The 26,426-nt window shown below is 32.6% G+C and overlaps 1 protein-coding gene across 1 annotated transcript; it reads left to right on the forward strand.

The window, feature by feature from the left end:
* Window positions 1-13,600: 13,600 nt before the first annotated feature.
* LOC133688520 (plasma membrane ATPase 4-like) lies at window positions 13,601-20,251 on the forward strand. The gene is made up of 16 exons (XM_062108017.1): window positions 13,601-13,813; window positions 15,644-15,763; window positions 15,889-16,125; window positions 16,217-16,978; window positions 17,075-17,197; window positions 17,285-17,389; window positions 17,482-17,626; window positions 17,708-17,872; window positions 18,076-18,314; window positions 18,410-18,442; window positions 18,534-18,615; window positions 18,730-18,890; window positions 18,975-19,148; window positions 19,338-19,520; window positions 19,613-19,797; window positions 19,912-20,251. Exons 1-16 carry the CDS (start codon window positions 13,757-13,759, stop codon window positions 20,006-20,008), a joined length of 2,868 nt encoding a protein of 955 aa, XP_061964001.1. The 5' UTR covers window positions 13,601-13,756; the 3' UTR covers window positions 20,009-20,251.
* The last annotated feature ends 6,175 nt before the right edge of the window (window positions 20,252-26,426 follow it).

A 26,426-nucleotide genomic window follows, 5' to 3' on the forward strand; every position in this document is an offset into this window, starting at 1 on the left:
TTCTTGATTCTCATGCAATTTATACACCAATTTTTTTTTCCCTGAAAACAAACCTTAGCCATTCCTTCCCATCAAATCCGGATTTTTCAGAAATATATGTTTGAATGTTGCAAGTGTTGCAAGTTATCAAGTCTTTGAGCAGAAACAGGCAGGGAGGACTTTTTAACCTTTGACTTGATGAGAGCGTGGGTTGTATCTACCATTCTAATAAAGCCCCTTGCGTGTTGAATCATTTGCTTACCTTTTTCGCTTTGAAAAATAGCTGCTTGAGATCTCAGATTACCTCTTATGAAGGCAGGTTAAATTGGCATTGCGTTAAGCATTTGGATTCTTGTTCCGGTTTTTTTTTTTTTTTTAATCTTGTACTGTCCAAATTGAAAACGCATAGCTCAGTTTTATAACCTTGAGCCGTGTTTGAAGTCAAGAAAAGGTTGCAAGGAAGAAGGATATAATGTATCTTGAAGATCCAACAAAGGGATTGAGTGGCTGAAAGAATTACAAAGTAGTATATTAATAGCAAGAACAGCCTGCTATCTTTGACTGGCTTGAGCCCTACTATGCAACTCGAGAAATAATTTCTAGCCCTTCATTTTATGGGATCACTGTCTTGTCTGCAGAGTCAACTACAGCTGCATATGGCCAACAGAGGAGGAAGGGAACACAAGATAGGTGAAGGACACCATAATTGTTACACAGAATATGTGGAACCAGTATTATGCAATGCAACACTTGAACCACCAAAAAAATACAAAAGGAAAATTAAATGCGGAGAAAGGATATATATTTTCAAGAAGAGTTGAAGAAATGGATGGTTGGAAAAGTGAAGGAAAATGAATGGATCCTATGAAAGAACAGTGACAGCATCCAAATCCAATTAATAGACTCATAGGGAAAAACATGGGGAGCCTTTTATCTTCCTATGCAAGTGCTATTCACATGCAAGGCAAGCAAGCACTTTGTTAGTTTCATTTCCTCTTATTGGTTTTTTGTGATTGTAATCATTTGGTTTTTGGATGCTAAAGTGTAAGGCAGACCCCAAGGGTCCTTCCTCATCACCATCACCATCCACTAGAGAAGGAAATGGCCAAGAACAAAAAGCTATGCCAAATCTTCCACCTTTTATCCTTTGTGGGTCTTCTATGGACACTCTTAGAAATCATACCTTCCACGACTTTCCCTCCCTCCCTCTCTCTCTCTCACGCACACACACCATTCTTTTTTTAGTTTAGATTCTCATAAGATAATGAAAAGAGATATCTTCACAAGGAACGGTCCTCTTCGCAGGGTTTGGTTTGGGGTGGTAAATATATATATAGCTATGAAGTAATGCTTGTGACAATGTCACATGCAAGTAGCTCTCCACCACTACTAGTTAACCCTCCTTTTTTGCAAGTCGTTTTGTTCTTCACTTGTCTTCTTGTGATGGATGATGCACTTTTTTGTAGCTTTGAATGCATGAGAGAAAGAAAGAAAATCATGCGAGGGCATGCGTTTCTAGAGTCTATGTTTTGGGACAGAAGAGACGGGATAATAGAGACATATCCCTTTATCATTTTTATTTTAAAAATGTAGAAATTCACTTTAAAATTGCGATTTATTTTATAATTTTATCCTCGCCTCTCCAATCAAACACCTGTCTATCTCTTTTGTATTTGAGCGTTAGTCTTGTAACTATAATGGAGATATGTCTCTTCGTCTTTTCTATTTTGAACGTAAAATATTTCACTTCAAAATTATGATTTATTTTATGTTTTCATCTTCATCTCTCTAACTAAACACGTTTCTATCTTTTCTGTCATGACACACAAACCAAACGCATCCTAATTCTCTCTCTCGCTTTTTTGCTGTCTCGTGTACATTCATGTGATTTCTTCGATCAGATTTTATGGAGAAAAAGGTTACTTGCTTGATTGTCATCCATGGTCCATTCCCGTGAGTGATCAAGCTTTTTCATGTCATGAAGTGAGATGATCCCTTCACGGTTTGAGAATAATCTTAACTAACAATTAATTTCTTACAAGCCATCCAAGTTGATTCACAGATAAGATTTATAATTTGCAACAAGCAATGGAAGTCTTTCATGCCCAATACATGAATCTCAGTACTTAGAGTCTGGAAGCTGTCTGTTGATTGGAAGAGCTGTCTGAATTCGAAACCTCGTGGCGAGAAAGAAAAAAATACATCCACAGAGACTTGATAAACTGGGTTAAATCATTTTCCTTAACCAAAATCTGGAATTAGACGAGGCCCTTCTGAAAATTATATAAGGTTAATGTTCTTACAATTTGGTATTTTATCAAAGATTTATCTTCTCAGTTCTATCAATTGCTGTTTCTCTTTTAGAAAATTAGGAAAAATACGTAAACTAAAATTGCTGTTTCTTTTTTAGAAAGCAAACAGGAAATTGTTGATATACAACGTATGCGACATGAAATTTATTTGGGACTCTGTATTTAACCCTGTTCCTGCCCTAATTTGAGGTCTGACATAAATAGATACATGGGTCCTAACTCCATACCTGTAATAAAGTATGGTAATCAAGTAAGAACAGCACTAAAGCCAACCTTTGTGTCTACTCTTTTATAATATGTATGTATTTTTTTTCTTTGCTGGTGAAGGAGATTTTAGAAAGGGTGGGAGGTGATCTGTGCTTTAGCCACTTTAGAAAGTGGAATGTCCACTCTCCCATCAATTCCAAATTTTGAAACATAGGATTTTGATGTTTCTAAAAATGTAAGAAGGGTAATGGTTAATAGCAGTGAAAACACTGTTATTAAATTTAATTTAGCCAAACTTGAAGAGTTAATTCAGGATCTAACTCGGGCCAGATTAAAAAAAAAACTAGAATTAACTTGATTAATTTTAGATGACTTAGTGTATCAAATCCCGGTTTGATTTAAAAAAAAATATTAAAACAATATTATTTTAATAATTTTTAAAAAAATCATTGAAACAATACATGCATTCAAACTATAGACATAATCACGTAGCAGAACAAGTTTAGTAACTTTGGATAGAAAGATGAAGCACTTCATGCTTTTGTTAGGAAAAATCAACAATTGGGTAGCATAGAACTATTAGTCCCTCAATAGCCAAGACAAAACCTTAAAGTATAGGATGAGTCCATGATTGCATGCAAATAAAGTTTTTTTTAAAAAACTCATGTTATGTTGTGGATTTGTATTAATTTTTAGTAAAATATTTAAGTATTGTAAATGTATTTTATTTAAAAAAATAAAAATTCAATAACTCGGGTTATAGTTTCGATCAACTAAATAAGTTGGTTTTATTTAAATAATATTTTTTTTTTTAAAGAGACAACAATAACAAACGAATATATATATAAAGTTATTGCGTCAACCTGAGAAAAAAATCTTTATTAAAAAACAAAAAAATAAATTATAGTAATATTTGATGAATTTGTTTATTAAAATTAATTTGTAATAAAAATCAATACACACATAAAACTAATTGAATAAAATAAAATAAAATAAATATTATACAAGCTACATATATTAAAAATATAATAAAAAAATATTAATATATATATATATATATTGCATAATAAAAAAAATATTATATAAAACTACAATTTACGATAACATTTTTTATGGTGATTATACTAATTTGTGGACCGTAGGGGGTGTTTATGGAGTTTGAGAAGGCAGTTCTTGTGAATTTTTATATGATCCAAATGATGGGGTGATTGATAGATGTTTTCTTTAAATTTGAGGGGTCAACCAAAAAAGGTTTAGTCATCAATTGACAAAAACGGACGGAAGGAAAACATTGAAGATGGGATAAAAAATTAAAGTGCTCACTTGATATAAATTGATTTTTTAACCTCAAGAAATAAATTAAAATTTACCTCAAACACAATTATGTTATTTTCGGGACGTTAAAAAATAATTAAAAGAGGATTAAAGTGAAAACATATGATAAAGTGAATTTAAAATTGTAATTTATTTTTATTTTGCTCATTGAGCTTTTTTTTCTCTTTAATTGCATTCATTTGAGATCAAATTAATGACCAACCACTCCTAGTTTATTTAAAGATTACATAATTCATACAAAAAGAATCAAAATGAAGAACACATGAAAATCAAGTGGCTACTATTAAAAATAAAAAGCCATAAGAATAAGAATCATATTGAAAACACTAGTGCATGATAAGAAATTATGCATGTAGAATTTATAATATAAATCGTCATACACATAACTTATTTAAAAGAAGAAAATATTGTGCAAGGCTGAAAATACTAAGAATATTGTAAAAACTAAATATTTATTCTATATAAAATATATTTAAAAAATTACAAGTGAATCACACTAACCTCTTAAAAAATTAAACACTTATAATATAATTAAAAAATAATCATTTTTTATAAAAAGCTAAAAAAGCCAAAAACAAATCACAAAGAAGGGATATTAACCTAAACAAAAATAAAAATAAAATTATTTTTAAAAAATATAAAAATTATTAATGAAAAAAAACAAAATTTAAAAAACAAAAAATTAATAATGCGAGGCGCTATCAAGAAAAGGCCCACGTGTGGGCTTTTATTTTTTTTATTAGTTCAATAAGATGGATGACATGTCATCCGTTCTAATTGTAAAAAAAATAGACGACAGTCATCCGCCTTAACAGACGACGCATTGTCTGGAACTCCTAGAATCCTGTCACTGGTGTGGTCAGAAAAACATATTCATATTTTTTTATCCAAAAACCCATTTTGAACCAATATTTGACCAAAAAAACCTAGTGAACATCCTAAGAGCATTCTCAAACCAATTCATGATCTTTAAAAGTGTAAAAAATCACACAAAAACCCAAAATCAACTTGAAACAAAAAATCTTCTTGAGCTCATATATGTTTTCTAGTCATTTTCAAGGTAAAAACACTTAATCTTAACCCCCCTATCATGTGGAACCAGTTGACATAAAAATCGAATGTTTTGGTTGTCAAAATTATCGTCAACAATAACTTTCTCTCTCTAAGCTGGAATTCGGCTACCCCTCATCTCTCTCCTCAATAAAAAAATCTAAAAGTAAGAAAAATAAAGTTTGGTAAAAAAAAATTTATTTTTTAAGAGAGACTGAACACCTAACATCTAAAAAAGATGGGGGAAGAAAGTTTATTTAATGTTACCCTTGTTTTTCATTCAGTCTTTTTTCTTTCAATTCAACAATTCCTTCTTAAAAAAATGCAATTGATGTTAAATCTGAGCTCAAAATGGTCCAATTACGTAAAAAGAAATTAAAATTTAAGAACCAAAATAAAAATTAAAAAACGCACCATGGTGAATTATAAAAATTAAAAAATTGAGAATCAAAATAAAAATTAAAAAATGCATAGTGAATTAGTTTTTGATAAATGAAAATTAAAAAAGTACACTATGAGTCTATGACAATTTATCTATGTTACCCTTGTTTTTAAGTCCAGTTTTTTTTTTTTCAATTCAACAATTCATTCCAAAAAAAAATACAATTGAGTTTAAATCTAGCTTAAAATGGTTTAATTATACAAAAAACAATTTGAGAATCAAAATAAAAAATAAAAAATACACAATCACAATCCATGGTGAATTATGAGAGGGTCATCAGTAAAAAATTGCTACAATATTTTATCCACAAGCTTTAGTTTGTGATAATGTTCATGGCTTCCAAAAACCCTATGGTATGATAGCTCCCAGGAATCTTTTTGGTGATGTACATTGAAAGAACAATACCAAAAGCATTGGTGCCAGAGAGACTGGAGGTGAGGTTTCAGGCCACTCGTCTTCGGCATAATTGCAACGGCATCTTTCTTTCCTCTACTTGCCTCCATTAGTCTATGTCTGCCCACTTTAAGCTTCCCTGTTTATTTGTGTTCATCTCTTACTTGTTCAAATGGTCAAAAGAGTCTTTTCAAAAACTCAAAAGTAGTAGCTATGGTGGTCCATAATCGAGAACCAAAATCATGGACCATAACCTTCTCTTGTACATTGAAAGCACTACTCTCCATTAATTTAGGGTGATCCTTGTTACTTGGGGAATATAATCCCCTTGTAATGTTCTACTTGAATGCTCAACTTGAAGATAACATGAAAAATAGTTGTTTTTCTTTTATTTCTAACCGTTGTTGTGAATTATAGACTAGTCAGATAGATTAAACTTAAATTTGATTGGGGTTAGATTTTATCAAAATAAAAGACTCGGCGTAGTCTGATCAAAACTCACAATATAATCTACGTGATTAAAATTTTTTAGTTTTTTTTTAAAATCAAAATAATATTATTTTAATTATATTTAAAAAAACAACTAGATTAAAATCTAACCTGACTCGTAACTGGAAACTCATTCTGAATGGGTTTCGTAACTGTTACTGCAATCACTACTTTCTTATCCTCTTGGAAAGAGAAATTGCATTTCTTGTATAGACGACACACATGGAAAAGAGTCTCGAGAACCCAAACAAGCATTGTAAGAATATAAACTTCTCAACGCACCAATCATTTATAATTCCACTAAAACAAAAAACAACAACAGAGAATAGCCAGCGAGAACAGAAAATCAAACACCTCCTCTTCTACTGCTTTTTATTTGTTTATTCTTTGGAGTTCCGTCATCAGGCATGATGGGTAGTCGATAAAAGCCCCCAATAAAACAAGGACTAGAGGTGCTAATTCTCCAACCCTTTCGTAAGGGTCAAGGAAATGAGACACGTTAGTCAAATCTACAGCACTGCTGCACATGCCGAGGATTAAAAAATATGCGTGTGATCATATTCTTATTCTTGATAATAATTAACTTGTTACTATATATTATATTTGTCAAACTCGTTAAGCAAGAACAAAAAAAGGAGTACGTTTTGTACGGCACCCTTTTTGACTGTATAATTATCAATAATCAAGGAGGGGCATGTGTGTGATCGTGACAAGGCCCCAACCTAACCTTAGTTATGTGCCTTGCAATGACCGCAGCAATAAAGCTTTGGAAGGGCTTGCAAAGTTTGAGTGGAAAAGCCAGAAGATAACCAAGAACAAGAAGACGTGGTGATTGATTGATGCTAGCTTTCCCTTTTAAATTATCCATTCAGTTTCAAGTTTTTCTAGATACTCGTTATTGGACCAAAGCTATATATAAAAAAATAGTGCTATTTCAATGTTTTTTTTTTAAAAAAAAAAGAGGTTGAAACTAAATAAACATAAAAATGGCACTAATTATCACTTGATTTAATTTAAAATTCAATCTAGAATATTAGATTTTGAATCACTAAATTGAATTATATCAGAGGATAATTATTTTAATGAACAAGTAAAGTATTGCAATGAATAGATAATATAAACTTCAAGATTTTTAGCTAGCTAACCATCATTAATATAGTTATCTAGTGTGGGGGGGGGAATTAATTAAGCTTAAGATATAATTGCATGAAAAACTTGAAATTCAAAGTTAATTTTTATGAAATTTAATTACTAATAAATAGAAATAAATATTAAAGAGTGGTAATTAATATGATTACACAAGCTCATTAATTAAAATATATCCTATATGCAATAATGATATTATGCATATATAGAGATGGGAAACAAATTGAACTAATTGACAAGGGTATTGATGGATATTCTTATTCTTTATATCCTGTAGAAATGGGAGGGGATATGGTACGTACTGACTTTGTGGGTAAGGTATATATTAAAGATTAAATATGCCATAAATTGGATTTTAATGTTTGTGTAAATCTTAATTTGCCTTCTGTACTAAGTTTTTAATAATATCAAATTGGTGTTTGAAATCCGTAAAATCTATAGCAATGTGGAAGTGAATTATGTGGTGTGTGAACGTTGACTCCGTCCTTCAATTTCCATTGCTTTTTGCGTGCGTTTATAGCATCGAGTCTTTTTACCTTACACGAGAAACTTTAATCCGACAAGAGCATCCTTTGTTCGCTCGTGTGAACACATATTAGCTTCAACTCTTCACATGCATTTACATTGTGTTTGGTTAGCGTACGAGAATATAATAAATAAATACAAAAGGGATAAAAATATAGTTAATTAAAAGAACAGGAGTAGAAACTAAAACATAAAATAAATGTTTTTTTTTAAAGTTCAATGAATAATTAAACTGGTATTGACTAATTGAGGTCCTATCATCATTTTTCTGAAAACAATTAGTGTGGATTTTTGCAGCCAAAAACCCAACTTGGATTTTAATGCTTAATGTGACCCTGAGACTAGTCCTCAGAAAAATCATCAACTGCCCCTTGAATTCAGATCACGAAACCTTCACGCCAATGCCTAGTGGACCACTTGCTACAGGGCCAATAAATACAAGTCCAGAGAGAGGGGGGGGGGTGATTTTTCAAAGTTTAAAGTCGACCGTCTTCCAGGTATGAAATGGAATCAAACGGTTTAGGTTGCTTGATTCATGAAGATCAAGGATGGTGTATAAGCCGATCTTGCCCACACTGTTTTGTGATTGGATGCAAGGTCAGCTCATTGGGGATGGCTTGACTTTCCAATTCCCCGGTCCCGGTCCCACCCACCCACCCACTTGGCGCTCTTGATTGAAACCTCTCTGAAGTCTTAACACCGTCGAAAATTACGGGAAGAGTAATTCCAATTCTCTACAACAAAGATCCACAATAAACATATAAATATTATTAAATCCAGACAATTCAACCCTGTCATGAAATATATATATTTATTTCGTATTGAGTGTGTATGCACGCACACTTAAAACATTTTTTATATATATAATATAATTTCACCGTCCAATATACACACATGTATCTCAAATATATAAATTATTATTTTATTTTACACTGGATAATAAATGAATACTCGAAACACTACGGTTATAATATAAATATTTAATTTTTTTTTATGTGTTAAACATAGATATTGTAAAAGTCCGCTGTTACAAACCCAACCCAAATCCCTGTTTGAAAGGCCGTCGAGGACAAATTTTCTCCCTGTTTGAAAGGCCGTCGAGGACAAACATAGATATAGCTTTCCGGTCCTCCTCGAGCAAATTGCGAAGGTCATGCTGATTTTTATAGTCAACCAAGAAATCTATGCCACTGCTGGTATTGTCATAGAAGATAACACATTAAATACATTCTCCGAGCGATTATAGGAATATAACTCTTATATTATATTATATTAGTTGACATGTTCAAATATATTTAATTTATTTTTGAATGTACTAATCCAAAACTTCGAATAAAAAAGATAAATCTCATTCGTCATCTATATTCCACTAACATGTCATGTGTTATCAAGTGCCCATTGTTGGACGGTGGAGACTGGCATGACTCTCTTCCCATTGACATCTTGTAGCATCCGAGTCGTCGTTTTTGAAGAGTCACGCGCAATAATCAAGATATATTAAGTAAACATGGCCCCTTGACAAAGCCATGTAATACAGGGATTAAGTAGTTAAATTTTCAATAACTATACTAATGCACTTTATAATTTTTTTAATTACTTTTGGAAATTGACAAGTCCGTATTGGAGCTCCTAGGAGACACTAAAAATTAGTGCATGTTAGTTTTCTATACCGTTTCTGTAACATACAAACCCTACCAACCAAAGATATGAGTTTAACTCATACTTATTAAACTTGAAAGAGTTTTATGTGTTCAATTTGAAATAAGATCTAAGTGTTAATTCATATATTTTTTTTAAAAAAAAGTAAATCAACAGTTTTAAATGAGTTGATTGAATGATGAATTTTAGATTTGACGAGTTAACTCAGTTAATTCATATATATATTTTTAAATAAATCAACATGTTTGATATTTAGTTATCAAACTTTCATGACACGGATTCCGGGTTTGACAGGTTAACCTAGCTAATTCTGGGTTAACTCGAATCTCATATTTGATGGGTTAACCTTATTTGAAGAGTTAACTCAGTTAATTCAGATTTTTTTCTTTTTCTTCATGCAGGCTTTTCTTTCTTTCTTTTTTAATTAATATTTTTTTTGTTTAGTATTTTTGTTTTTTTTTGCTTTTTCCTTTTTTTCCCTTTTTAATTATTTTTTTTTAAAATTGATTTTGTTAATATTAAGTTTTTTTCTATTTAATTAACAAACTTTCATGACACTAATCCCATGTTTGATGGATTAACATGGTTTGACGGGTTAACCCAATTAATTCAGATTTTTTTTTCTTTTTCTTCATTAGTTTTTTTCTTCATGTAGGTTTTTTTCCTTTGTTTTTTCTTTTTAATTAATCTTTTTTTTTCATTTTAGTTTATTAATGTTAATATTTTTCTATTTAGTTATCATACTCTCATGACACAAATCTCATGTTTGACGAGTTAACCTGATTTGATGGGCTAACTCAGTTGATTCAGATTTTTTTCTTTTTTTTATTAGTTTTTTTCTTCCAATTTCATCTTTAAATATTGTAATTAACTATAACTAAAAGACATCAATCTTTTTTCTTCCAATTTCATGACACGAATCTCAGGTTTTACGGGTTAAACCAGTTGATTCAAATTTTTTTTCTTTTTCTTAAGTAGTTTTTTTCTTTCAATTTTATCTTTTAATATCGATTTGATTAAGAATTAAATTTTATAATTTGTTTTGTTTACTGGTCATTAAATTATTGTGATCTCATGAAAGGATTTTACTGTACCCCTCCTTGCAAAGCACTATTCATCGGGATAATGCTTTACTTTATTGTTTTTTTGTTTTGAATTGTTTTTTTTAATTTTATTATGTAATATTAAATTTTTTTTCTTTTTAATTATTACATTTTTATAACAAAACTTTGCAACCAAACTCATATCAAAGGCTTTGAGTTTGATATTACAACCAAAATCATTGAACTTGGGTTATGCAAGTTTAATATTATTATTAATATTATAAATATAACTTTTGGATCAGGAGTAACAGACAGACCCAATGCTTTTAGGTATAACTTTGTAGAAAAACCTAACACTCTTAAATTTTAACTTTTTTTTATATTTTTTATATAAAAAAATGACCCGCGGCGTAGCGCGGGCCACATTTCTAGTACTTGCTAAACTTGCACGAGTTTAATGTGTTAAATTTGAAATAAATCTAAGTGTTAATTTAATTTTTTTTTTTAAAAATAAATCAACAGGTTTTAAATGAGTTCATTAAATGACGGATCATACTAAGTTTTTCAATCTGTCAAGCTGGATCAACTACCTCCTATTTATTATAAAAAATAGCTATAATCAAATCATAAATCTACTAAGTTTCGAGTTGATTCACCAAGTTTAATAACCATGTTTCAAGTTAGACCATATTTTTTGTATTTTAATCCAAGACAAGTTCACGTGAATTACATAGCCTAGTTGGATTCGAGTGTTTACAAGGTTGTAGGGTTTTTTTTAAGAAAAATAAAAAAACAAATAATGGTTTTTAGATAGGGATAAAAAAACTAGTCCTGTATTTAAAAAATCAGATTTATTTTTATAAATTAAAATTATTTTATATCAGGTCAGGTTTGTAAGTTTAACAAGTTAATTTAAATGTTTTTTTATAATGAAAAATAAAAATAATACTGGTTTTAAATTGGGGATAAAAAACTAGCCCCAAATTTCAAAGACCAAATTTATTTTAATTTATCAAAATACTCTTTAGAATGAAATTACATCACCATCGTCTATAATTAAAGCCAGAAATAAAAATAAATTAATCTTGGAACTGAAAACCTAACTAATTAAATCAACTCAATTATTATAAAATTCTGTTTAACAAACACCATTTGATTAGTAACAAACAGAGAATTTTGACTCCTAACAAACACTCCCCCAGTTTTCCTGCCGAGATTCTAGCATGAAAGATCAAATTACATTCAATTAATCACTTTGAAAAGTCCCAACAACCTTTGATCCCATGAAACAAACGTACGGTGAAGATACAACATTGTACTTGAAACAAATCAAAAAGGTTTTCGGAATCCCAGAAAACAATTAAGAAATCAGCCTTATCTCTAAGATCTCTCGTTATTGATAATTGTTAGACAACTAACTATCTCGGAAAAAACTGTAAGCTCGTGGATTATCGGATGAATTATTTTTATTGCCATCACAATGAATTATTTAGTGTTGACATGGCAGGGTTTAAACTGGATTAGATGGAGTTAACAATATCTCTCAAATCCTTGCCAGGTTAATAAATTATCTGATTGATTTAATTACTAGAAATCCAACGGAGATTAGGTCTCAAATCCTAAGATTTTCATATCAAACCGTCAGCCGAACCGGTTTAACAATTTTGCCAATAATAACTCTTGGTGTTGGAAACTTACGGTGGTTTCGGGGACATGAGAACACAGCCCTGGGAAATGAATTAATTAAATTAAATTAGGGTTTTCAAGGGGACAAAAGCTTGGATTTTTTTAATTGAGGCGCTTCATAACAACAATATTTAAATATAGTGTGTTTTTAAAGTGTTAATCGGTTAATCATTTTACATAAAATAATAATTTTATGGATTTTTTTACTTTAAATATCTTTTATAAATAAAAATATATATTTTTATTTAAATTATAAATTAAAAAATAAATTCCAATTAAAATTATAAAAACTTATTATTCATGCCGTCTTAGATGAATGGTAAGTCAATGATCATGGCACAGACAATCACTAAGATCAAATACTTATTGATTTTACTTGGGAATTGGATTATTTTAAAATTTTATATCTTTGTTTTTAATTTTAAACTATTATTTATCTCAAGAGCATTGATATATTCAACACTAGCCAACATAATCAACAAAAATAAAAAAAAATGGAGTCGTGCATGATTAGACCTTCGATCAATTTTATTTTTCATGTTGAATATATAGCTAGTTTGAGTGTCTGACTAATTCTTACTATAGTCATAATTTAAAACACTTTCCCAATAAAAAATGTGTTTATAGATCTTGAAAATTTAATTTTTAATTATTTAATTTAGAATAATTTCGTTATTGTTCTTGGTATTGATGTTACCTTTTTATTATTTTTTAGTATCCAATTGACAATTCCAAACCTGACTTGATATTCCAACTAATATTTACAATAATTCTTGTCATTGAACAACTTTTCAAAAGGAATATTTTTTCATTTATTTTGAATAATATTCTATTAAGCGGAGATCTAAATATTAAATATTAAATCAGGATAATTTATTTTTTTTAATGAGTTATACATATAAAAATTTTTCTTGATTTTTTTATGAATCTCGACCAATCCATATCTTATCCAAAAGGATAATATCATGAATTTTTTAATATTTAAAAATTTTGCTAATTAAAATCTCGTATTGCAGTACAAATCAAACTTTCATTTTATTTCCTTTCCGTCAACATTCAATTAATCGAAAATTGATAACCACCTCAATTTGAGTTGAAATATTTTGTGGGAGGGCATGCCCATTGGCCATTACAAATAGAAAATGGCGGGGGGAGGGATCAACTCGGGCGGGTCAAATCTTGCCAGATAGGGAGTCGAGAAACCCTATTAAATTCCAACACCCACTCGTGTCTCAAGACCCGCGCGTGGCATCTCTCTACTGCAAATCCCACAAATCTCCCTGCCACGTAAGCCCCCCACCTCTGTATAAATTCTAGCTCAAGCTACCCCCCTACCTCTCGCCTTCTTCTTCTTCTTCTTCAGAAAACTCTCAGCTTTTCTCCCTCTAAATTCTCCATTCACCCCCCCTTTAGCTAATATTACTATGATTCTGTAGTTTTCTCTTGAATTTTGTTTATATTTCGAGGGTTTTCTCTAGCAAGGCTAAACCATGTCCAGCAAGGGCGGCATCAGTCTTGAAGAGATCAAAAATGAGTCTGTTGATCTGGTATGTACTCTTTTCTTCCTCTTCTTCACCCTTTTTTTGTTTGCATTCGTGTTTGGTTGCTGAGAAAGTGAAAGCAATGAAATCATCATGTCTACCATTATCTATCGAACTATCCCTCTCTCTCTCTCTCTCTCTATATATATATTTGTATATATATATATGCATGTGTTTGGTTCCTGAGAAAATTATCACTCTGTTTTCTTTACGAGATTTTTCGAAAAACTATACGGAATCATTCTTCTGTTCGTACTTAAATACTGATTTTTTCTTTAGTTTTTGAGTTCTCTAAAAATCAATCTTCGATCTTGTATGTTGTGATTAATTTTTTTCACCTTGAAATTATTATCTTTTTTATTTACTTTGATTTTTACCTTAATTATAGACCACAATTCTAATCTCAAGTTCGATTTTTCTTTTAAAAAATTTATTATTACGTCTTGGAAAAGGCAACTAAATAAATAAAATAATTTTATTTTGAATTTTCAGTTACGTTAAGAAAAAAAATATCTAATCAAGTCGAAGACTTACCTTATTTGCAGGTCATTAATTTCGGCGATAATTTTGACTTTTATATATATCAACAAAATCAGCCAAACTTTAAATAAATAAAATATTACCATAAATATTAAACGTTGTCTTCTGGAAACTCCAAGGGTTTTTTTTCACTCCATCTTCACGTGAGGTTTTGCCTTAAATGATGACATGGATTGTCTTTTCAATTTTCTTTTATAATAATAAGGATAATTTTTATGAATTTATCATATTTTTATCTTTGAATTAAATATTTTTTTTATAATAATAAGGATAATTTTGATTTATTTATCATATTTTTAACTTTGAATTAAAGCTGTTTAAACCCGGATTGGTTCAGGTATTGTAGGGATAAAATAACACTGGAGCAAATCCATTTATTTATTTTTCTCAGATAATTTTATTTTGATAAAATAATAAAAAATTTAAGATAATGTTTTAGTGTTTATATTTGACGCAAACATAATAATTTTGTTTTTGTGTTTTTAGATAACAAAAAACATATTTGGCGCGTGTATTGCAGTGGTTTAAATTTGATTTAATTACCATTTAAAGAACTTTATGAATAGTGTTTGTATTTGAGGCAAACATAATAATTTTAGGGTTTTTTCTGTGGTTGATTCTTTCTTTTTAACCTAATCACAAACTTTTTTTTTAACACAAACAAAATATGATTTTTTTATTTATTAATAATGATCTGTATAATTTGAGCAATATGGATTTTGTACTTTACAGTTGTTGTCCCTTTTTGGTGTTAGCTTATTGAGCAGAAAGAATTTTTTTTTTAATATAATGTTTGGACTTTTAGTGTAAGCAAGGTGGTTGAAATTTTTTAATTTTGAAGACCAAATGTTTGACCATGGTGTAACCTCAGCTCAAGCTGATATGTTATCTGCTGCACATGTTTACACACCACAGTTTTGGTTGCCAGCTTGTGAAAAATTTTGGGTTTATTATTTTATTTCCATTATGATTTTTCACTCAAGAAATTGTTATACAAGATGTAGCTAGACAAATCTTGTTTCCAATTGGCAATCCAAGTTCCCAAATCCAAAAAAAAAAATGGTTTAATTTTATTAAAGATATAAAAAAATGGACAATAGTTGGCCAAACTTTAGGTATGAGATACTGTATGTACTCTTGTCAGTTAGATTTTGTGATGGTATGATTTTGTCAGGACCAATAACGTTGTAGTAAACTACTGTAAGAAGGTATATGGTGTGTCATTTTGAGTTGGGTTCATGATAATCATGGAAAGATTTTCTTGTATCTTAGTAGTTAATGTTGTTTTCTTTGCAGGAGAGGATTCCCATGGAGGAAGTGTTTGAGCAGCTGAAATGCACAAGAGAAGGTCTGTCGGCAGACGAAGGAGCCAGCAGGCTTCAAGTGTTTGGACCAAACAAACTAGAAGAGAAAAAGGTCAGTTTTTGTAACCTTTTACTCATTATTGAACAAAAAAATGGAAGAACATATTAATAAGAGTGTTAGCTATTTGATTCTACTGAGTTTTCTGCTAAATTTGAGGTTCGGTGTTTGATGGGCAGGAGAGCAAGATTCTCAAGTTTCTGGGGTTTATGTGGAATCCATTGTCATGGGTCATGGAAGCTGCTGCATTGATGGCCATAGCCTTGGCTAATGGTGATGGAAGACCTCCAGATTGGCAGGATTTTGTTGGGATTGTTGTGTTGCTGGTGATTAACTCCACTATTAGTTTCATAGAGGAAAACAATGCTGGTAATGCAGCAGCAGCTCTCATGGCTGGTCTTGCTCCTAAGACTAAGGTGATGACTGAACTTCACAAGTTCTTGCTCTATACTTTAGTTCTTGCAACTACTGCAAGATTATTAATCATTTATGTTGAAAAAAATTCAGGTTCTGAGAGATGGCCGATGGAGCGAGCAAGATGCTTCAATCTTGGTTCCAGGAGACATTATCAGCATTAAATTGGGAGACATCGTTCCAGCTGATGCTCGTCTTCTCGAGGGTGATCCTTTAAAGATTGATCAATCTGCCCTTACTGGGGAGTCACTTCCTGTCACCAAGAACCCTTCTGATGAAGTGTTTTCTGGCTCAACATGTAAACAAGGTGAAATTGAAGCAGTTGTGATTGCCACTGGTGTGCACACCTTTTTCGGTAAGGCTGCCCATCTTGTGGACAGCACCAATCAAGTTGGACATTTCCAGAAAGTTCTTACTGCCATTGGTAATTTCTGTATTTGCTCAATTGCTGTTGGAATAATCGCCGAGCTTATAGTGATGTACCCTATACAACATCGCAAGTACAGAGATGGAATTGACAACATGCTGGTTCTCTTGATTGGAGGAATTCCTATTGCTATGCCTACTGTTTTATCTGTCACCATGGCTATTGGTTCCCACAGACTTTCTCAACAGGGTGCTATTACCAAGAGAATGACTGCCATCGAGGAAATGGCAGGAATGGATGTTCTTTGCAGTGACAAAACTGGGACTCTAACTCTGAACAAGCTTACTGTTGATAGGAGCTTGATTGAAGTGTTTGCAAAGGGTGTGGAGAAGGAGCATGTTATGCTTCTTGCAGCAAGAGCTTCAAGGACTGAAAATCAGGATGCTATTGATGCTGCGATTGTAGGGATGCTTGCAGACCCGAAGGAGGTACAGCCATTTCAATGCAGTCTTCTCCGAGTTCTCTATATCTGAGGCTGCACAAAAAATCAGGACTTAACAGTTATAATTTTCATTGTTTGGCAGGCACGAGCTGGGATCAGAGAGGTTCATTTCCTTCCATTCAACCCTGTGGACAAGAGGACTGCTCTGACCTACATTGATTCTGATGGAAACTGGCACCGGGCTAGCAAGGGTGCCCCCGAGCAGGTAAGATGCTTTTCCTTTTACTAATTCAGGGATCAGCATTCAGAGTAATAACCACCTGCTCATTCCCTATTTTATGTTTCTATGCAGATATTAGCTCTGTGCAATTGCAAGGAAGATGTTAAGAAGAAGGTTCATTCTGTGATTGACAAGTTTGCTGAACGCGGACTTAGGTCTTTAGGTGTTGCAAAACAGGTCTGCAATTTAGTGTTTATCTACATCTTGTCACTGTGCTATTCAAATAAACCCGATCTTATTATTTCTTTCATTTAATGAAATGTATGCAGGAAGTACCTGAGAAATCAAAAGATGCTGCAGGTGCACCATGGCAGCTAGTTGGTTTGTTGCCTTTGTTTGATCCTCCCAGGCATGACAGTGCTGAAACCATCAGAAGAGCTCTCCACCTTGGTGTTAACGTTAAGATGATTACTGGTAAATTTTGTTTCAATCTCCCTTGGAAATTTGCTCTGATGCGATTTCTTAGATTTTGTTTGTTGTTTCCTCAATGTCCAGGGGATCAGCTTGCAATTGGCAAGGAAACTGGCAGGAGGCTTGGAATGGGAACAAACATGTATCCCTCTTCTGCATTGCTCGGCCAAGACAAAGATGCTTCTATTGCAGCTCTCCCTGTGGATGAGTTGATTGAAAAGGCCGATGGATTTGCTGGAGTTTTTCCAGGTGACTTCAGCTGCCTTATAATCAATGTTTCTCTCTCACTCTCTCTCTCAAAGATTGTGCATTTTCAGCCCCCTCTCCCCACACCAATTTTAGCATTGTTTTTTACCGACTTTATTTTTTTATTGATGATTATTTTTTAGGATTTTGATTACTTTTTATCATGTTTCTTAGTCTTAACACTTTTTTTTATATATTTTTTACAGAACACAAATATGAAATTGTGAAGAGGCTACAGGAGAGGAAGCACATCTGTGGAATGACAGGAGATGGTGTTAATGATGCCCCTGCTCTGAAGAAGGCAGATATTGGAATTGCTGTTGCTGATGCAACTGATGCTGCCAGAAGTGCTTCTGACATTGTCCTCACTGAACCAGGACTTAGTGTTATTATAAGTGCAGTGCTGACCAGCAGGGCTATATTCCAAAGGATGAAGAATTACACTGTTCGTTACATTTTCTGCTTGTTTTATTTCTGTGTTCAAAGGAGTAGAATTTGTGAGAGTCTAACTATCTCTGATCTGGTCATTCTCTTTGGCAGATATATGCAGTTTCAATTACCATTCGTATTGTCGTAAGTACCAAATTACATGTGAAGTTATCCTACTATTATCAATCTGAGACACTGATTCAAGTTCTTGTTCTATTTCTTCTCAAAATGGCAGTTTGGCTTCATGTTTATTGCCCTGATATGGAAGTTTGACTTCGCTCCATTCATGGTTTTGATTATTGCTATTCTAAATGATGGTGAGATCTTGAGTTTACTCTTCTGTATATTTGCATCATTCTCTTAATGCAAGTTTTTATTTAACTGAATTATCTTGAGAACAATTCTGACTTTGTTTATCATCAAACGTCTAGGAACTATCATGACAATATCAAAGGATCGAGTGAAGCCATCCCCACAGCCCGATAGTTGGAAACTTAAAGAGATATTTAGTACTGGCATTGTGCTTGGAGGTTACATGGCACTGATGACAGTATTATTCTTCTGGATTATGAAAGACACCGACTTCTTTTCAGTAAGAATACTCCTCAATCTCACTATCGGTTTGTGGTTTTGTTTATTCAGGTTTTTATGTATTTATACATTTTCGGTTATGCAGGATAAGTTTGGTGTCAGGTCACTGAGAAAAAACGATGAGGAAATGATGGCAGCCTTGTATTTACAAGTGAGTATCGTGAGCCAGGCACTTATTTTTGTCACAAGATCTCGCAGCTGGTCTTTTGTTGAACGTCCTGGATTCCTTCTCCTTGGTGCATTTGTAGCTGCTCAGCTGGTAAGGATTTATTCTATCGGCTTTATCACTATTTGTTAAACAACCATCCCTACCAGGCTTACTTTGTTATGGCCTGCTTCATGTTTTTTAAAGCATGGTAACGTGCTTTATTAACCTTCTGCCAATGATAATCAGATCAGATTATTAGCAAAACCTAACGCATTGCCTTGAACCATTCTTGAATGACAGGTCGCAACATTGATAGCGGTCTATGCAAATTGGGGTTTTGCACGTATTGAGGGGTGTGGCTGGGGATGGGCTGGAGTAATCTGGCTATTTAGCGTGGTGACATATGTGCCGCTTGATATCCTCAAATTCGCAATCCGCTACATTTTGAGTGGGAAGGCTTGGGATAATCTCTTGGAGAACAAGGTATATTTTTTCATAACAAAATCCTGAGTCTGAGTCTGTTTCTCTGCCTCGGTGTCTTTCTTATTTGCTCACTCGCTATCTTCTTGTAACAGACTGCCTTTACTACAAAGAAAGACTACGGCAAAGAAGAGAGAGAAGCTCAGTGGGCCACAGCTCAGAGGACCCTCCACGGCCTTCAACCTCCTGAGACCTCCCACAATATGTTTTCTGAAAAGAATAGTTACAGGGAGCTTTCTGAGATCGCCGAGCAAGCCAAGCGGAGGGCTGAGATGGCAAGGTAAGCAACCGTATTCCTTATGTTTCATATTCAATGAATGGGGAACGAAAAAGCTTTTGTTTTTCTACGATCTTTTGTTAGTACCTTGATACTCATGAAGGATGGTTTTTACAGGCTGAGGGAGCTAAACACCCTCAAGGGGCATGTTGAATCAGTGGTGAAGCTGAAGGGATTGGACATTGATACAATTCAACAACACTACACAGTTTAAAGAGTTACTAGTCTTGATGAGAACAAACTCTTCGGAGAAAAGCTGAGCTGAAAGCTAGGTATATGATGACGAAGAAGACGAAGAAGGCTGGAAGCGAAAATCATTTAAATTAGACTAGAATGACACTCCTCTTGCTATAACTTAAGGGTACCTTTTTGTTGTTTGTTATCTACCTTCAAACCCAGAGGGATTATTTCTCCTTCAGGAGCTAAATATAATCAGCCACACATTTTCTCCGCTGTACCATTTTTCTATCGTCTTTAATTTTACATTGTCTGCATCAATCTCATGTGGCTGATAGAGTTATGCAATTATATGCTTTAAAATATTATCAAATGCCCCCTACTGTTTCCATAGAAACTTGAGCATTGGGAACATGAGAGAAGTCTTCTGTCATGAGCAAGCAATCTTAGGTAGGGCATTCTGTAAGCAATTGAGAAATCACAAAACCAGTCCTGAGATAGGTAAAATGGTAAATGGACTCTCCTAGGGCTTCACTATAGGGTTTGCAGAAAGGTAAACAATTCTAGCTCTTCCACGTCATTCAACAAGGGACCAAATTAGCAACGTAGATGGGAATGTGTTTAATACACTTGATATCTAACGTAAAACAGAGAATTACTTGAGAAGTTGAGAGAAGCTGTAATTCGATATTCATCGAGGAAAGACAATCACGACTTCAGTTTACGCCGGGGCATGTCACCCATGTCATGACATGAATCCCCTGAAGGTGTATTTGATTAGTATCCCACAACAAAAAGATAAAAACGTACATGTTTGATTCCAGACATAAAACAAGAAAGATAGAGGAGCATGTTCTTTTTATCGTATCTGTTTATGTCTCTTCTACTTCAAGAAAAATTGTCTCCAAGCACAACCAAGAACAGATTGATGTGCATTGGTTGCTTTATTTCTTACTTGAAGTGTTCGTATCATGAATATTATAGTAGCAGAAGGATATAACCAATGCATGGGTGAAATTTCATTTAAGACATTCGAAAAATGATATCGTATTTGATATTCCTGTACATAGGATGACACTACGTTTTCTTCGAATTTTTTCATCAGGAGGAGGGGGAAAGAAAACTTCCAGTTTTAGCTAGTACTAATCATCTCTAAGCAACAGTTTAAAGAGTTTACTCCGGCACTATTATGATATAGTTGTACAGATCAGAGGTTTTCTGCCAAAAAACTGAAGCCCCTACTGGGATTCCTGTCCAAAGATCTTCACTGAACAACTTTTGGCAGCCTCAACACGATCTCTGCATGTGGATAATAAGCAAGTAACGAATCAGGCAAACAGAAAAGAAACAGGAGAGAATGAAGAGCAGTAATAAAGTATGGAACAGGAAAGCATGAAATGCACAGAAGTTTCTTCAAATGCAACACGGATCGAAAACAATCTAACACCTGTAGGCAGAAAATGCATCAAAGGGGAACCCGGAGAAAACTAAGTGGAAAAAGATTAGGTAAACATCTAAACCAGCATCAGCTAGACTACACTTCCAGCTTATCTCACAAAATACCTTGTTTATCCTCTAAAAACATCTATAACAATGTGTTTCCATCTACAAGCAGGTGATGGAATGATCCAATGAAAAACGGATGGAAGTAATTAGGAAAATATAAACTATCAACTTTCAGAGCAAGCAAGTCAACCTCACTTGTTTCACCAGAAATCATGCAAATAAAAATATAAACTATAAATGAAAGGTATCTTTTGCTTGCTTGACTTGCTTGCATGATACCCAGCTGGCAGGATTTCTCCTTTAGGAGCTAAATTGGAGAGCTAAATATAATCTGATGTTGCCTCTTGTTTTACAGAAAAGCATCCTCTGCGTAAGATAGGCGAGTTGGACTAGGGTGAGTTCCCAGCACTTCGCTTTTCTTGAACTGATCAACTGGCCATGCAATGATTCTGACTCGAGTTGGAAGCACAGGCAGAGACGAGGCCTGCGTATCTAAGACTGACTATTGCCTTGCTGCAACAAGAAAAGGCATAGAAAAACATCAGAATAGGTGGAAACATATCCAATATGTGTGCGGTACAAGATTCATCATTGACGCCATAGAAACGGGAAAAAGCAATCATGCAATGATTTTGCTACAATTCCCTCTTAGCAACAAAATATTTACAAAATATCTACAAAGTTAGTGAAGCTAAAGTCCATTTAAATGAACCTCCACACAATAATTTAAAAGAAAAAACCATTTTTTTCAATCAAACCACTCACAAATAAACTGTTAATTACTGCATTATTAATTAGTTATTTAATTTAATTAATGGGATTAAATCACTTCAAATTAGGAGTAAAGGGTTGATTTTATTCAATATAAATTAGAGGATTTTATTTCACTGAATTTAAATATACAAAGAATGTATAGATTAAGTATTAGGTCTTTCTAAGACGACCTTCTACTTTACTAAAAACGTTGTCTTTTTAAGATTTGCTGTTCATTTAAATAATAAAATATGATATTTATTTTGTATTTATTAAATCCGTATAACTTAGGAGGTCGATTTAGAATCTAGCTAACTTGGCCTCTCCTCCTTGCCTAAACCAGGTTTCAAAAAAATTAATCTAGAATTGACTTAATATAAAAGAAAAGGGATTGATTTGACTAAATATAAAAATAATAGGGACTATATAAATATGAATTTTGAACTGCCATCTTTGCTCACTATTTCTATGTACGTGCAAAACCCAAGAATCCCAGTTTCAGTTTCACAAAAGAAAATCACAGAGAGAGATAGAGAAGGAGAAAAAACATAGGGTGATGATAGCAAAGAACGCAAATTTAATCAAATCTATGAAGATCAAAGACACTCTCACTCAATTCATCACTCTTGGTTTCTCTTCTTTTTCCTCTCTTCGAAAAGATTTATATTTAATTAGCTACTGACATTTTTCCTTTTTTTTTGTTGATTTCTTGATTATAAACAAGGATGATAGTGTAAACAGCTTTAATAATATGAAAAGCTTTAATGTGTTTAACTGGTAATGGATAACCTGTTGTTGTTGTTCTTTCTAGTAGATTGGAACCTGGTTTCAAACGAATTAATTAAGAAACCTATGTATTTTTTTTTGCCTTAAATTTACTTTGTTTTTCTTGATTATGTTTTAATGAAGGTGACATGTTGTTTGGTTGCATTGACTTGCAGGGTGATATTTTGTTGTTGCTTATGAGTGAGGCTCCATTTCGAGCATGAGAGATTGTTGTGTATAATGTGGATGTATGTTCTTCCTTCCATTTTTGTTTTGTTTTTGGTGATTGTTGAGATTTATTGCTCTTGTATTTGATTTGTTGTGTCATGAGTTGATGATTCTAGTGTTTGGTTCAGTAAATGTTTATGTTGAGAAACTTTTGGGCGGTACTGCCCTATTCGCATAAAAACGTGGGATCCATCACTCCACCGCGGTAGGATCCCTTTCATGTAACTTCATGAGCAATCATATGTGATAAACTCTGCCTAACTTGTGTGAATTGATCCAAGAACTTCAAGATCAGAAGCTTGACTCGGCTATGTTTTTATTTAAATTAAAGTTTTCTGCTTTTTAAGTTTTAGTGACCTAGTTAATTGAACATGATCCACAATCAAAGAAAAATAATAAAACATTATTGTTTTAATAAAAGATTTTCTAGGTCACCCTCCCTCCACTGTGATAGGATCCCCTTTCATGTGACTTCATGAGCAATCATACATGATAAACTCTGCCTGACCTGTGTGGATATATTCGAGAACTTCAAGATCAAAAGCTTGACTCGGCTATGTTTTTATTTAAATCAAAGTTTTCTGCTTTTTAGGTTTTAGTAACCTGGTTGATTGAACATGATCCACAATCAAAGAAAAATAATAAAACATTATTGTTTTAATAAAAGATTTTCTAGGAACCCCCCCCACCGTGATAGGATCCCCTTTCATGTGACTTTATGAGCAATCATACGTGATAAACTCTCCCTGACCTGTGTGGATAGATCCGAGAACTTCAAGATTAGAAGCTTGACTCGACTATGTTTTTATTTAAATCAAAGTTTTCTGCTTTTTAGATTTTTGTGACCTGGTTGATTGAACATGATCCACAATCAAAGAAAAATAATAAAACATTATTGTTTTAATAAAAGATTTCATGGACCCCCCGGGGCTATCAAAGTGACAAATTCTTTTAAAAACAATATTGGGGGAGTTTTGGTGAATCTTGTTTGAACCCATCTTAACCGTCAAAACAATAAGACTAGAACTTTCAGTGAGAATTTGTCAAAGAACCAATTTAATCTAAAAGTTTAAGATATAAGGTGAGGTCTCAAGAAATAATTTATAGTATTCTCTAACATACCCCTTCAAGTGAAAGCCATTTGGACTTAAAACTTGCACAGATTCACATTACCTTGTGTTTAATTTTTATTACATAAATGAGGATGGTAGGTTTGAACTCGTAACCGCTTGGTCATCAAGGCTCTGATACCATGTCAAAGAATCATCTCAACCTAATATGTTAAACTTTTAGATGAGGTCCTAAAATATGATTTATATTATTCGCTAACAGGATATGAGTTAGACAAAGAAGTGTGAGTTAATTCATTTACAAGATGATTAAGCCTTGAATATATCATACCGAAGTCATTTGTTGATTGAAATTTATGATGGGCTAATTAAGAATGGAAGGATTGCCCGAAGAAAGATAAGTGTGGTAGAAGATTAAAACAATAATGCAAAGTTAAAAATTTAAGAACAAAAAAAAATTGAGAGGAAGATATATTTTTTTATTAAGTGTTTCTTTCTAAGTTTTATTATTTATTCTCTCTCTCTCTCTCTCTCTCTCTCTCTCTCTCTCTTTTGCTTATTCATAAAGCTAAAATTACAAGCTTTTTTATAGGTATAAAATCTTAGACAATCAAGAACTTAAACTAATATAAGAAAATCTTAATCTGGACATGAATTGTATACTACTAACTAAACCGGTTGACTGTTTCTGAACCAATTAATTGATTTAATTTATTCTAACCAGTTGACCGGTAGATTGGTTCCTCTGATTTTCAGAGCCGAAATGTAGTTTATTTTCAAGATCCCCCTCAAACTTTATTTCTTCATAACCCCCAACACATTTCTGATCATCTTGATAAAAACATTATATTTGGATGACTTTGTGAATATATCCACAACTTGGTCTTATATCTTCACATACTTGACTTCAACTTCCCTGTTTGCAATGCAATCTTGTAGGGTAATGAAATCTTATGTCAATATGTTTACTTTTATCATGAAATACTGGATTATTTACTAATGCAATAACTGGTGATTTGTCCACATAAATTTCAATAAGCTTCTCTTATGGCATTCACAATTCATTTAATAATATTTTTAGCCATATGAAATGACAAACACATGATGTGGTAGCTACATATTTAGTTTTACATATTGACAAAGTGATTATAGATTGTTTTTTGAATTCTATATGAATGTTACGTCTTCCATGCATGTACAAAACAAAAATCTATAGTGCTTTTTTATCATCATATCTTTAACTCAATCTTTATCATTATAATTTATAAGTTTAAAGCTATTAGAATAATAATAGAATAAACCAAAATTAACAATACTTTGATATACTGCTTGAATTCTTTGATATACATCTTGTTATGCTTTGATAGGTTCATATACATGAAAATGATGGAAACGTTGATATACTTACAAAAGGTAATGCGTTTTGTTAAGTTTATCTGATCGATTCATCTTCAATGCTCTGTTACTCACAAGAATAAATTTGTTTTTGAACTTGTGCCCTCTTCCTTCTCCGTTCAGTTCTAAATATGAAGGATGATAAAATTAAAGGGTTATCTTTCAAACTATTTAAACATAGTTGTCATACACAGTTAGGGGAGTGTTCTGGAAAAAAAACTTCAATTACTTAGTCATCATATCAATATTTTTATTTAAATCCTAAAAAATATAACTTAACTAATTAGGTTTTAAATTTATTTTTTATAAATCACTGATTCCAGTCTCATAAATCTCAGGACCACTGAAAACTTACATGATCGTTAATTTTAGGGTTCATAGAATTAGTTGAGGTATGCGCAAGCTGACTCGGACACGTACGTTATATATATATATATATATATATATATATATATTAAAACAACAATATTTTTTTAATTTTTCTTTGTTGTTGATCTCGTCATGTGTGTCTGGATGAACTAGGTTACTAAAGTCCTATGTAGATCTTAGATTGACACAAACAATCCTGGAACTCGAGTCTTAAACGAGGTCTGATCTTGAACCAGACCGATAACTAAAATGATTCCCGTACGTACGTATTCATTTTCTCTTTTATAGTTCTCTTCTAACCACTTTCTGCGTGCAATTGAGCCAGAAGTGAATACACATATCCTCTTGGCTTACGTGAGACTGAATCGT

The sequence above is a fragment of the Populus nigra genome, chromosome 3, assembly GCF_951802175.1.
Source record: "Populus nigra chromosome 3, ddPopNigr1.1, whole genome shotgun sequence".
NCBI lineage: Eukaryota > Viridiplantae > Streptophyta > Magnoliopsida > Malpighiales > Salicaceae > Populus > Populus nigra.